A 13905-nucleotide genomic window follows, 5' to 3' on the forward strand; every position below is an offset into this window, starting at 1 on the left:
TGCTCATATGTGCAAGCTAATAATACTGACTTAGCTAACAGAACTACAGCAAGTGGTCCAATCAGAATGTAAATGGTATTGGTATGTCAAAGAGCAAAAACAATGATCTGTTAATTCGTTACGGACCATTGGTATGTCTAAAGCTCAGGCTATCAAGGTAAATGGCATGTGTAGCTAGGCTTTCTTGACCATACCCATCTGGCGCCAGTGTGCACTGGACCATAACTTGCAACAGCTGTACTCATTGAAGTACTAAGGAACTGATAAGCCCATGAAGAAAGCGAACCCCATTGGTCCTAAAGCTGTTTAGGTTGCAGAACTGAAGTAAACTCAGGCTAACACCACCTGAAAATGGAAGCAACTTTTGAGTACAGATGAAGAAAACAAATCAAAAATAATGTCTCAAAAATCTCAAATTTTTTAGTACAAATGAAACACACATGCCACATCGTAAAGGGGCAGATGGATACCTTGGAGCATCCTCAAATTCAGTATTCTAGGTCCAACAATTCCATCAAACAATCGCTTCACATGCACTCTTGTAGTCCTGAGAATGCAAGATATGGTGAATGGCAAAAAACTATTTCTAGAATTGACAAACTATATAATAGAGCATCACATTCAGTAACATCAGAGTTGTGGGCTATCTGTGTTGCTGCAGCCAGTAGTCTGGAGTCAGCTAGGGGGATTTTGTTGTCTGTGTAGCGAAACATTAGTCTAAGTACCATATTTGTATCGTTTGGCTATAAGCATTCAATTGTGAATGTGAAGGCCGAAATGTTTTTATTTAGTAATCTAAAAAAAACATCAGAGTTGCACCCTACCAGTAGCAGGCCTTTGGTAGTCAAGCCTCATTCACTGCATGCAAGAGAAACTAATGAAGCCAGCAAAGGCTCTTGTTTGAGAACAAGGTACCATCACCAGGGTCAAGATCCAATGCCTGCATCCAACTAAGTCAAACAGATTGAATTTAGAAGATTTGCTAAATTGATGACTACAAAAGAAAACATATTTGAATATGCAAACATTTGGACAGAAAGCTAGATCTAATAATTGACTCGCATCAGAGAAATGGAGAGAATAATTAAAGTTCACTAAGAATCTACAGTGCCCACCACTCTTTTTTTTTCATGAGAGCATTAAGAAGAGTAACATAGACAAGGGTATGCGAGGCACACATTGTCCCACCTTATTCCCCCCAATAATGAAAGCTTATCCTTGCAACTCAATTATTTATGCACCGAACTGTATCTTTTCTATTGTTATTTGTAAATAGAACAGAACCTGAATAAGTAACAGTTTTGAATGATTTATTATTAGCTTGTGTACTAAGTACAACATTTCAATTTCAGTTAGCCCACTGGCCATTTTAGTTTTTAGCTTGTACTACTAAGTAGAGGATTCCAATTTCCAGGAGAGAAATTGCCTAGTACTAACTACTGTAAAACAGAGCAAGAACAAATCAGGGCCGAGAAGAACAGATGTCTGACGACACAAGCTCAAGATCCATGCGCATTCCAACCAAGCTCATCTGATTTACTGCTGCATTAATCCACCATGAAACCGGAAATTTCAAAACATTGTAGAAGAGAATCTCATTCAATCCTAGGTGATTTACTGCTGCATTAATCCACATTGTAGAAGCCTCGCGACTGCAGTTGCGCGAGCGCGACCCGTCGGGGAAACGCTCCTGGTCTCCTGACTCGTGGTTTTCTTCCCCGTGGAAAACGAAGGGAAGCGGACTTGTGTCCCCGCGTGACCCCGCGTGAGTGTGTTTCCAAAGAGCGCGACCAATCTATCCAGAGAAAGTGGCCGCGTGGTTTCTCGGCCCGGGGAAGTCGCTGCGAACCCTCCGGGATCCCCTCCTGCCAAAGTAGCCCGAAAGGTCGTAGAAAAGCTCCTTCAAAATTATAAGTTGACTGGATAAGCGACGGCTGGCTCAATTGCTCGGCATGCGTGATGCACGTGCGCCGAGTTCACAAGTCAACGCAGCTTTGCTTTCAGTCCACGGCAGGAGAGACGAAGAACCTTGCGCGCCACTCCTATTGTTGTATTTAACCGCCGCCCTGATGCCACCAACGGAAACAAGTGTCGTGCAAGGGAGCAAACAAGACACAAGCGAGCGAACAATCTTGGAGCCAATGAACCGCCAAGGGCAGCCACGCGCCGAGGGCCGGCACCACCTCGCCTTCCTCCTCGTCCTCCTCCTCCGCCGCCTCCAGCTCCGGCGAGAGGAGCCACCGTGCGCTCATAGTGCGGCTCCTGCCGTTCCGGGGCGCGCTGCATGGCCACACCAGCGCGATGCTGCTGATCATCCAGTTCGCCCGCCGGCGCCACCTCGCGTGCCACGGCCTCCGCCCCACGCTCGTCACCACCCGCTACATCGTCCTCCCCGCCGCGCCGCCCCTGCCAAGCCTCTTCCGTGTCGCCGCCATTTCAGACGGCTTCAATGACGCCGGCCATGCTAGTGGAGTGTGGTGGAAGTGGAACTGGCGACTATATCAAAATGCATTTTTAGGAGGTGATGGACGGCGATAGCAAGAGTGAATTTGGGATGAATGCTTATGCTTGCTAAGTGGACGAAGAATATGGACAAGGCACAATAATGCAGAAAGGAGGAAACTCATGCATGAATATTGCTGAATTTGCAGCAAAGTATCCAATATGTCGTCAAACAATAAGCATCTAGTGATATGGAATTTATATATTGATGAGCATAACAAGTCTTTGCATTGCGCCTTCTGTAACTTCAAAGGAGGCCAAAGATGTTGGTATTCTCCTATACAACTAAAAAGAACAAAAGTAAGACTATTTCATGGTGCGACATTTTGTTTCGCTCCGTCGGTCCGCTTCACCTGTGACTTACGGCTTCCCTCCCGGCGCAGGACTTACTTGCGACTGCAATCTCCTCCTTCAATCACGCGCTCTGCCTCCGTGCAACCCCATGCTCACCCTGATTTCACCTCACCTCGCACGCAATGGCCCCGACATCCCTCCTGCCTCAATCTGCTTGCCCCGCTGCTCGCCGATGTCGGCCGCCGACCCCTCGGTGATGTCCCCGCCTCCGCTCCCTTACCCTCCGCTCCGCTGCGAACCTCCCTCTCCGTGCTCCTCAACCTCTTTGTGTGCGTCGACTTCACCACCAAGATCTGGATCTGCCCGCTCTGCTTCTCCCGAAACTCCAATGTCCCTGCCGAGCTCTTCCCGTTCACCGTCCCCGGCTTGCCCCGGTAGTGGTTTTCGTCCTTCCGGTTCACTCCCCGGCGAATTCCATGTTGATCGACGGGATGGGGTCCGTGGTCACGACGTGAGCGACTACCACGGCGAGGAGCGGCACAGGCTCGTGAACCTCATCGCGGAGACTACTTAGGATCCATGAGCAGGTCCACCACCCACCTGGTAAGCCACTACACATCGCCTCGCCTGCTAGCTGGGCATCGAGTTTCAATAGTTGATTTGATTCCACGTGGTGAAAAATTGGATCTGGTGCGCACTACTTGCGGGCCGGTGTGCTAGAGGGTCGAGGGGAAGAAGTATGTACGCATCATGAGGAAGCTGGTGACTCGCTCTTGAGCCACTGCTGGTTCACATAGTGTCTCAGGGAGGGGAGGCGCCTTGCAAAGGACCCCTACTTGATGGTAAGGTAGGGGCAATTTTTCTTCAACTGTTTTGAAACTGTTATATGATTAGACAGGTACTCTATTGTTGTTTGACTTGTGCGAATCCATATACAAAATGTGAAAGTGGAAAGAGCAATTATGTTTCCACAGATATGCTGCCTTGACAGAACAAAATTGTTGTGGACAGTTCTAATCTATCTTACTTTTTGATCTTAGATTGTCAGTATTTCTCAGATAAAACCTTATCTTTCCTTTGGATTAATAGTTGCTAAGAAGCAAGGACAGTCCCTATAGTCATAGATACCATCTTATTCTGTAAAATTGTTGGCTACTTACTCAGAAAACCTTCATTTCTGCCTGGTACACAGTGGTGAAGAAGCAGGGCCAGTCCCAGAGCTGCTTGCTCGTTCCCTTACACAAGGCAAGAAAAATGCCATCATGGAGGACTGGGTTTTCCAAGAGTTACCTGATGATTTTTGGGACACTCTTCCAGCCAGAGCCAGCTATAAAGTTAACCTTGATGATTCCGATTCTGATTTTGAGTCTGCCCTACTAAAAAGTAAGAATCATAACCTTCATTTCATTTGTTTTCCTGCATGCAACCCATGATGTTGTATTGTCTAGCATATGTATAATATTACCCAATCATGGTTAAACTAGATTTTATTGCATTAAAAATGATGCTGCTCGTATATCAGGGTGACAGTTATTGTGTACTAGAATATGACCTTCCATCTATGCATAAAACATGGCTGCTGGCTGATAAATCTGATTATGTCCGATAATTGGTAATTTATGAGCCAATAATTCAAATTTATGGATGAAATTTATCAGCCAATTATGTCCGATAATGAGTTTGACCATTAGTTTTTCAATTTAAGTCTGATATATTGCCATTGGTATGTATAGTTTATACTTTATAGGACCTCGCGACATATTGCTGAGACACTGATAGAATTAATGCTACACATATCTAAGCTTAATATAAAGATATACAGCTCTCTTGCGTGTCTGATAAAAATATCTAGGCTTCAATTTGAATTGTCAAAAGATTTGTCAGAACCAGTTCGATCACATAAGGATCTTGACAAGGAGCCAAGGACGCAGCTCCTCACTTCCAGAAAGCCATTAATTTTTCATGTATTTTCATATGTCCTCTTGGCAGCTTATGAATCTACATCTCATAAGTTGCCTTTCATTCAGCAAAGTTCTCCAGTTATTACACTAGTTTTAGTAATTCAGTGATCAGTGCATTGGAAAAAACAAGCCACATGTTTTCATGTATTTTTATATAATATCCTCTTGGCAGCTTATGAATCTACATCTCATAGGCTGCCTTTCATTCAGCAAAGGTCTCCAGTTATCACCTGTTACGTCCACACTTTAGTACTTATGCCGAAGTCTAAAACAAGCATAACAGATAAAAGAACTATGGAAAAGTTTGCCTTGCAATCTGAGAACTATGTAGCATTCAATCTCCAACAGTTGTTCGTGAACATGCTTTTACCATCTCAACTATTATATGCAAGAATGAAATGATCAAAGAAAGGACATGCCCTGGTTTTTGTAGTTCCGCTGCTACTACTGAATTTAACTGACCTGTGGGTTTTGTAAATTTATTTAACATCTATGTGTTTGAGTTTGATAATCAACAGACATTTATGTGCTCATCTAAAAACTTAACCGAATCTGAATATATTTTGAGAGATTTATTCTTTGGCGAGTTGTTCTTAAACATGATCAAGTTACATTGCTAAAATTAAATCAAGTATCAATCATCCAGTTAATTCTTGTCAATTGGGACTTATGAATTATGATAGTTTTAAACCATAAGCTAAGACCTATTCTGATTTCCAGGACTGGTGTATTTGTATAGGCAAACATAAGTTTAGTCGCATTCAATACTTCATGAACACGAAGATTTTTGTCGGTTTCATATACAACTCTGTTTGGCATGCCATTTTCCCTGTGTCGATTTTGGGAACTGGAAAGCAAATTCTTCTGCTACTTGCATAGTTAGTAAATATCAATTGTTAATTTGCCTTATGGTCGTCTGGGGCAGCTGCTCAAGCAATTCCTAGGGATCTCCTTTCTCTCAAGAGAGAGTAGCTCATCTGCTTCTTTATGGGAAAGCCAGATTTATCCGGGCATTAGGGGTCAGCCATTGGTTGTGATGAGCAAGGGTTGTGCGGCAGCAATACTATTTTCCTCTTCAATTCTAATAATATGTGTATTTCTGCAATTTGTTTGATTTTTCTTTATTTTAGTACTGCAGTTTCAGGGCATGTTTTTATTTTTGAATGTTGTCATTCTAGATAGTAAATTTGCTTCTTGGTGGATTATTTATTGGTGAGCGCTAGGGGTAAATTTTAGATTGGATTCTTTGTCATTCAATAGTTTAGCTTAAGCGTGCTGACAATTCTCAATCAAGTTGTCGTAACATTCAGGGTTCAGCTGACATGCACACGACAACATATTTGGTGTTGGAGGACACCATCTTCCACCACACTTGACAAGGCCATCCTGGAAGGGTCTGTGCCCTTTGACGGCCATCTCAGGAGCCGGGGAGCATGTGTGGACTGGTACCTAAGCAAAATTTTCCACCCCCTATCTGTTGCTATCATGGGCTCATGGCTGCACAACCACCACAGTACATATCATATAAATGATGGTCAGTATAGTTGCTTTGTCTACAGCTAATCTGAATTTGTCTCTTCAGTATCTGTGTGCATAGTTTCTGTTTCATGTTTGTTTTTGTGCTTACCAGGGAAGGGGAAGATACAATGTTTGCTTCCTTATGATTGTTGCCAAATTTCTCTACTGTAAACACTACCTAGCAGAAGGTGATCCATAGTTTCCGGCGCCTGGTCATAGATGATGCACTCTTCAGAGCTCTGCAACCCATGACAATGTCTCCTAGCAGCAGTCCAACAATGTCCATGCATCATCAGCCAAAAGAATTTTTTGACTCATGGAAGGACATCGCTTTTCCAGATTTGCTTGGCCTCAGGCGGATTTGATAAACCATAGAACATTGCGACATAGGCTGAGGCTGCACAATACTGCTGGTCGCCGAACAAGCACCACGAGGTCAAGATACTGGTAATGTTGCACCCATGCCTGTTGTGGAATTGCTTCCGCCGCTGCCTAGCCATTGGCGCGAACAACACTATAGGAATTCAAACTTATGGTTGCTGAGTTTGAAGTTTTTTATATTTGTATTTTTTTCCACAGGCTTCACATGAGCAAATCATGATTGAAGACATATGTGTTACTGAGTAGGCTTAGAGCAACTTAAGAGTCGCGATGTCTGGTTTGAATTCTTTTTTAGGGGATGGTCCAATAGTATTGCTATCTCGAAATCCAAAATATTATTTTTTTTGTCGACCTTCAATTGTCTTGACTTTATTTTTTCCAACTTGCAACGCATGAGCATTAACTTTTATACTAAAAACACATGGATTGCATGATAGATAATAATATTGTGAGATTTTACCGATGTTAATAATATAAAAAACAAAGTTTGTGAAATTGACAGTCACTAACCTTTCCGTGATATTTTATATCAGTAAGAAAAATTATCTGAGATCCGTTTCTTTTATGTGCCAGTGATCTATTCCTCAGCATCCATACCATCATGTACCACGAAATTAAATATTTTGGAGATTTTTTCTCGCTGATATAAAAAGTTATCTTAGCCGCATCAGAAAAATATCTATACAGTAGAGTTTATAAGCCTGCGATGTCGCGCTATCCATAAATGTGTTAATTTCATGAATTTTTCTTTTTGATTAATTTTCAGTTTAACATTGATGTTTAGTTTCACAATATTATTATCTTATCATGCGATCTATGTGTTTTTACTATAAAATTTAGTTGTCCCGTAGCAACGTACGGGCATGCTATCCAGTTTAACGTTTCAAAACTCAGGAATCGAAGTAAAAGTACAGTCACATAGCTGTGTGTCATTTAGTTATTATTTTGTTTTTTTTGGATTGTAAGTGCTCTAAGCACGAGATCATAGATCTTAGCTTACATAGATTACTGGTCCATGTAACCTTTGAAATGTTAGGATCATACATTATTTTATTTGCCTACCTTAATTAAACAATATGTTTAATCTTGTTCTAAAACTGCTAAGTGTAAACTTTGAATGATAAAACCAAGGAATAACAACATTACCTTTTATAAAATCTTTGTTATCTTCCCATGATCTATGCAAGTATGCTTTGGTTTGGGTATGATCCACTTCGTGTGATCATACTTTTATAGACTTTTCAAATTAAACATGGTGCTTAGGTTGTTTAGTCTAATTTGATCAAATTAAAACATGATGTCTAGTTTGGCCATTGAACCGAAAAGTACTAAGCATGGACATAGCTGAATAAAAATCATATATAAAATGTATAAAAATAATGTACCTTCATCGGGGACTTCACCAAGCAAACTCCAGACAATAGGTTAAGAGTTTGCTTGGGGAAGGACACCAACAAGATAACTTGTATCTTGCACTCTCACTACTTTTTGTTACCATGCATAAAAAAGAAAAGAAAAATAAATAAAAATAAATGCTTCCTTTGTTCACCACCGTTCAATATTTTCACCTCCATTGTATGATTCTCATTTATCATTTCATTCTTCCTCAATGTTTTGGTTTGGAGTTTTGGTTTTATATCTTTTAAAATAAGCATGGTGCTTAGTTTGAAATTCGGATGTAATGATTATCCTTCTATAGGATTTTAAATTTAAGCATGGTGCTTAACTTAAATAGCCTATATTTATCAAATTAGACATGGTGTCTAGTTTGGTTATTGGACCAAAACTGCTAGTATAGACTTTGGTTCATCATACGGGCTAACCCCTAGAGGAATTTATCAACTTCATGAGGGTAAGTCTTTGAGATGACAACATAGATGGAAACTTGTTTGGTGAGCCTTGATAAAAAAATATATATATTAATTAATAAATGAGAATAATAATAAAATTTTCAACTTCAAGTATAGTTGCCTTGTAATTTCTATAAGACAAGCTTGGGGGAGCCTCCTTGCACGCTTAAAGAAGACCATAAATCAAAAATCAGGACACAACACCCGCCAGCTAGCAAGATTCCTTGCTGAACCTCAGACCGTATGTTGAAAGCTAGCTTGCGGGAGGACCCCCACAGAGGTGACTCATATCTCACATTTCTTTTAGTTATCTTATTATCTAACATTTAAACAACAACAACAACAAGGATGATGATGATGATGATGACGACGACGACGACGATGATGATGATGATGGATGCGTCAGCACAAGCTCCTCGGCAAGGACGCGTCCAGCTTCCTGCGACGCGATGGACAGTCTCACATCGGCACAAGCTCCTCCACCGCCGCCACTCTCGTCTCCCTGCTCATCTGTGTGGGCGACCACTGCTGCAAGCGCCGCAGCAGAAGCGCCTCGTCGAGCCATCCTGTCGTCGTTCGCGACCTCCCCGCCATGCTCTTCACCTCTTCCCCGGCCACCACAGGTACAGGCCGCGTGGTGCTCTGGAGGGTCGCGAGGGGAAGGACCGAGCGAGTCGATATGGAGCCGAGCCATTTGCTGAGGCGCGGCCGATGGGAAGGACAGGGCCGAGTTATTTACACCTGCCATCCGATGGAATGGGCGTCCACGTGACATCAATCGAGCTTGGGGGCGCACATACCGCACGCTGCACCCATCGTCCATACAATTTTTTCCCCAAACAAGGTATCATTTCTCTAGAACAGAAAATGTAACACGAGCAAGAGACTTGAGTAATTGCAGAGAAAAATCTTTTACTAATTCTAGATCTCATGGCAAACCGAATATATAAGGAAAGAGTCATTGTATATGGGATTGAAACAATAAAATCCATTAATGTAAGTTGCGGACTTATGCAATTGCAGAGAAAATTCTTTTACTAATTCTAGATCTCATGGCAAACAGAATATATAAGCAAAGAGTAGTTGTAGTTCTGTACATGGGATTGAAACAACAAAACCCTTTGATGTCAAGTTAGCTTCTCTTCAGTCTCCATGGTATAGAATACAAGAGCAAGGCAGCTTGTCACTCGAGCGCTTGAATAACCCAACCAATCATCCCCTCCATCGATGGAATAACCCGGCGATCACTCCTTCACCCTCTGTCTATTCAGTTCTCTCCAACGAATACAAGCCTTTTTTTCACAAACGCAAGCCAATCTGTGCAGTCCGCCCACAGTTTTCAAATCTTCTTGCGCCTTTTCCCTTCTCACTCATCCAAGCTTATGGATTGACGTCAGTGCTGGGTTCTCTAGCTGTTTGCTTCTTGGTGTTGGATCACCAATAGAGGGCATTGGGCGAAGTATGTCCCTGGACGTATAAAATTGCTAAGTTAGAAGAGCCGGTTCGGTGTGTGATTCGGGTGTACATTCTGTGACTTGAATATTAATTCTTTCAGTTAACTAATGTGAAAGTTACTAGGCGCTGTATTGTCAATTCCACACAGCATTCTAGGATTACTATAATTTGTATTTCTAGCTGATTGTGGGTCACTCTCAGGTCTCAGCAGATACCATACGTTTCTTCATTCAGCAAGAACAAGAATATATACTGAGTAACAAACTTGACCTGCACGCTGCGGTCCGTATGTATGTACTCACGGCATTAAAAAAGGATTGAACACACCTTCACTGGTTTACTCATTACGGCAATAGGAGGGCTATATAAAGACATACCACCCTCCTCATTTCTACACATCCATAGCAAAAAGAGTACACAAAAGCGACAGCAAAGTTGGAAACAGCAGCAGAGTAGATCATGGTCAGCTCCAAGGCTTTCCTCCTTGCCATCCTTGGTTGTGCCAGCTTATGCAGTTCTGTCCTAGCTGCTCGTGAGCTGAGCGATGCGGCCATGGTCGAAAGGCACGAGAATTGGATGGTTGAGTATGGCCGTGTCTACAAGGATGCAGCTGAGAAGGCACGGCGTTTTGAGGTGTTCAAGGATAATGTGGCATTTGTCGAGTCATTCAATACCAATAAGAACAACAAGTTCTGGCTTGGTATCAACCAGTTTGCTGATCTGACCATTGAAGAGTTCAAAGCAAACAAAGGTTTCAAACCAATTTCAGCAGAAAAGGTTCCAACAACTGGATTCAAGTATGAGAACTTGAGTGTCAGTGCGCTTCCGACAGCTGTGGACTGGAGGACCAAGGGAGCTGTCACACCTATCAAGAACCAAGGCCAATGTGGTATGTGCAATTGTGATCATACTTGAAACAGTTAATTATTTATGTGGTGATATATACATGGTGGTTAAGATCTTTTGATGACATGTACAATGACACAAATAAATAATTGTAGGTTGCTGCTGGGCATTCTCGGCTGTAGCTGCCATGGAGGGCATTGTGAAGCTAAGCACGGGCAACCTCATCTCACTCTCCGAGCAAGAACTGGTGGACTGCGACACCCACAGCATGGATGAGGGTTGCGAGGGCGGCTGGATGGATAGTGCCTTTGAGTTCGTCATCAAGAATGGAGGCCTCGCCACCGTGTCGAGCTATCCATATAAGGCAGTAGACGGCAAATGCAAGGGTGGATCAAAGAGCGCTGCAACCATCAAAGGTCACGAGGACGTGCCAGTGAACGACGAGGCTGCACTCATGAAGGCCGTGGCCAATCAACCCGTGTCTGTCGCTGTCGATGCGAGTGATAGGACTTTTATGCTTTATTCCGGTGGTGTGATGACTGGCTCTTGTGGCACTGAGCTGGATCATGGGATTGCTGCCATCGGGTATGGCGTGGAGAGTGATGGCACAAAGTATTGGATTTTGAAGAATTCTTGGGGCACCACATGGGGAGAGAAGGGATTCCTAAGGATGGAGAAGGACATTTCTGACAAACAAGGAATGTGTGGCCTTGCCATGAAGCCTTCGTACCCCACAGAGTAGAAAAACAACCAAGAGTTTGTTTCAAAAAACATCATCAGCTTGTATTGAAATCGTTATATGTGTGCCTTCTGCACTCCTATACACAGTTTGTTCTTTATGTACTGTACATTGTACATGTGTAACTTTTTTCATGTTTGTGAACTTTGTATATATTATCGACATTTGAAATAGTATCTTAAAGCTCCATACAAAGTTTTGAAACGACTGTGACGCCTAAGAGGGGTTGAATTAGACAACCTAAACTTCTGCATGTAAATAAATAACTATCTAAAAGTACAACTATGGTTTTGCTAGGTGTGTTGCACTATCTCTACCACAAAAGAGTTAAGCACCGTAAGCTCCAATCCTATCATCAACTAGCCTATCAAACTAAGCTAGAAAAGTAAGTACATAACCAAGATACACAATAGAAATATAGAAGGTAAAGATGAGGTAGAGATGTAAACTTCCGTCGAGGACACTGGTATTTTTACCGATGTATCGAGAAATACTCAAGCTTCCCCCAAGTCCTCATTGAATCCCCTCGCAAGGGCCAACCACTCAGTCGGGTAAATCTGTGGATAGCCCTGGGCCTTCCTCACGCCAAGTGGGTCTCCAGTGTGTCTCGTGGCAATCCTCTCCTAAACCGCTCCATGCCGTCTTCACCATCAAGCTTCTGACTGAAAATGCCATGAGCCTTGTTTCCTCTTACACACGTGGTTGGTATGCTCTCGTAAGACTTACAAGCCTCGCTGAGTACAAACATGGTGGACGCAAGCATCTAAGATCAAGTGCTGTGCCAACCTGACTAAACACTAGGCCTAATACCTAGAGCAAGCGCAAAGCGGTGCTCGAACTTACCTAAGCACTTCGCAAAGCATCTACACTAATCACCAAATATTTCTCTAAGCACTATGCATGTCGAGATCACTAAAATAGAGTATCATCTCACTTTGTATTTTTCTCGGCAACTTCACACCCCATTTCGCCAGTTCTAACTTATATTTATAGCGCACATTGCAAATAGAGCCGTTAGTAGGTTGGATTGTTGGAAGCCATTTTCTCCATACTGTTCGACTAGTTGCTATAGTAGCAACTACTCCCTCCATTCCAAATTAAGTGTCATTTTAGGTTTTTGTGCTACAAGTTTGATCCGATTTAAAGAAAATACGTGTAATATTTGTATCTCCAAATAAATTTGTTAAAAAACTAGACTCCAAGATCTTTCAACTAATATTATTTATGTACTTTAAATATTAATATTTTTAATATATATTTAGTTAAAATTATTTATCAGAAAGCACAAATGACACTCATTTTGGAACTAAGGGAGTACCTATTTTAGCAAAAAAAAACTACGCGCTGGCTGCTGGGCGGGCGCTGCTAATTTTGTCAGGGTCGCAAGCGAGCATGCAAGGCGGAACGGCAGCACGTCCACCTCGCCCTTGTGCATGCACGTTGTGTATGTTAGAAATCAGCTCTTTGCACACAGAAACACAGGACACAGGAAACAACAAGAATAGAGAGGAATTGGGAGAAGTGAGAGCTCTTTCATTCACTTTCTTTCATATTGCTTACATCTGATGAGGGTTACCTCATATTTATAGAGCATGGAGTGTGTGTGAACTCATTGACTTTCTCTCCCTCTCTCCATTAATTTGGCCACACTCAAAGTCTTCCATTCATACACTATTTTTAGTCTTTTTGAAGACTTTGATTTTCAACACTCCCCCTTGGCCAAATTTATGCCATGTGTATGCCTCGTTAAAAACTCTCCCCAAAAATCCAATGGGAAAAAAGGGTAGGAGAAAAGAGTACATCACACGCATCGCTTATGTTGCACCTGTTGCCTCGTTAAAAACCTTGCATGAGAAAACCCAGTGGGAAAAACTCATCAAGGAAAAAAGAGTACAACAGGTTGATCTTCAGGACCGACTCGTGATCTTCAGGACCACGGTCATAGATTATGTCTTTGGGGCTGGTCTCCCCCTAAACCCTGCAACCCTCTAAGCCGCCTCATACCAATTCCATGAATGCACCTATAGAAGCTAGAGGCAGATAGAGATTTCATGAAAAGATCTTTGCTTGCAGGATATTTATCTTCCCGCTCTTCTGGAGCTTATGGGGATAAAAGAGTTTTTGGAGCAATATGCTTCGTGATATTGCTCTTGACATAACCCAGGCACATTTGTGCAACACAAGCCACATTATCTTCATAGATAATGGTGGGGGTGTCGGCGACGTTCAAACCACATGACTTCTGGATGTGATTGATCATTCGTCACAACCAAACACATTCTTGTGCAGCCTCATACAAAGCAATTCTCTCTGAGTGGTTGGTCGATGTGGCAACCAGGGTCTATTTCATAGACCGCTA

General features: G+C 42.4%; 2 protein-coding genes and 1 long non-coding RNA gene across 7 annotated transcripts; 2 read left to right on the forward strand and 1 right to left on the reverse strand.

Moving 5' to 3' along the window:
- LOC110436177 lies at window positions 457–934 on the reverse strand. Its single transcript, XR_002453911.1, has 2 exons — window positions 825–934; window positions 457–547 (listed from the first exon to the last, which is right to left on the reverse strand). It is a non-coding gene; the product is annotated as an uncharacterized LOC110436177 (long non-coding RNA).
- Window positions 2865–7038, forward strand: LOC8067745. Of its 5 annotated transcripts, XR_002453867.1 has the most exons (5): window positions 2865–3399; window positions 3517–3643; window positions 3989–4179; window positions 6068–6291; window positions 6388–7028. XR_002453867.1 is itself a non-coding variant. In XM_021462455.1 (4 exons), exons 1-4 carry the CDS (start codon window positions 3636–3638, stop codon window positions 6444–6446), a joined length of 498 nt encoding a protein of 165 aa, XP_021318130.1. In that variant the 5' UTR covers window positions 2865–3635; the 3' UTR covers window positions 6447–7038. The 5 variants fall into 5 exon arrangements, 1 of the variants encoding a protein (XP_021318130.1); XM_021462455.1 differs by having other exon boundaries at window positions 2865–3643; window positions 6052–6291; window positions 6388–7038; XR_002453866.1 differs by having other exon boundaries at window positions 2866–3643.
- On the forward strand, window positions 10384–11549 carry LOC8067746 (senescence-specific cysteine protease SAG39). The gene is made up of 2 exons (XM_002446090.2): window positions 10384–10850; window positions 10963–11549. Exons 1-2 carry the CDS (start codon window positions 10421–10423, stop codon window positions 11547–11549), a joined length of 1017 nt encoding a protein of 338 aa, XP_002446135.1. The 5' UTR covers window positions 10384–10420.

This window comes from Sorghum bicolor, chromosome 6 (genome assembly GCF_000003195.3).
Source record: "Sorghum bicolor cultivar BTx623 chromosome 6, Sorghum_bicolor_NCBIv3, whole genome shotgun sequence".
Taxonomy (NCBI): Eukaryota; Viridiplantae; Streptophyta; class Magnoliopsida; order Poales; family Poaceae; genus Sorghum; species Sorghum bicolor.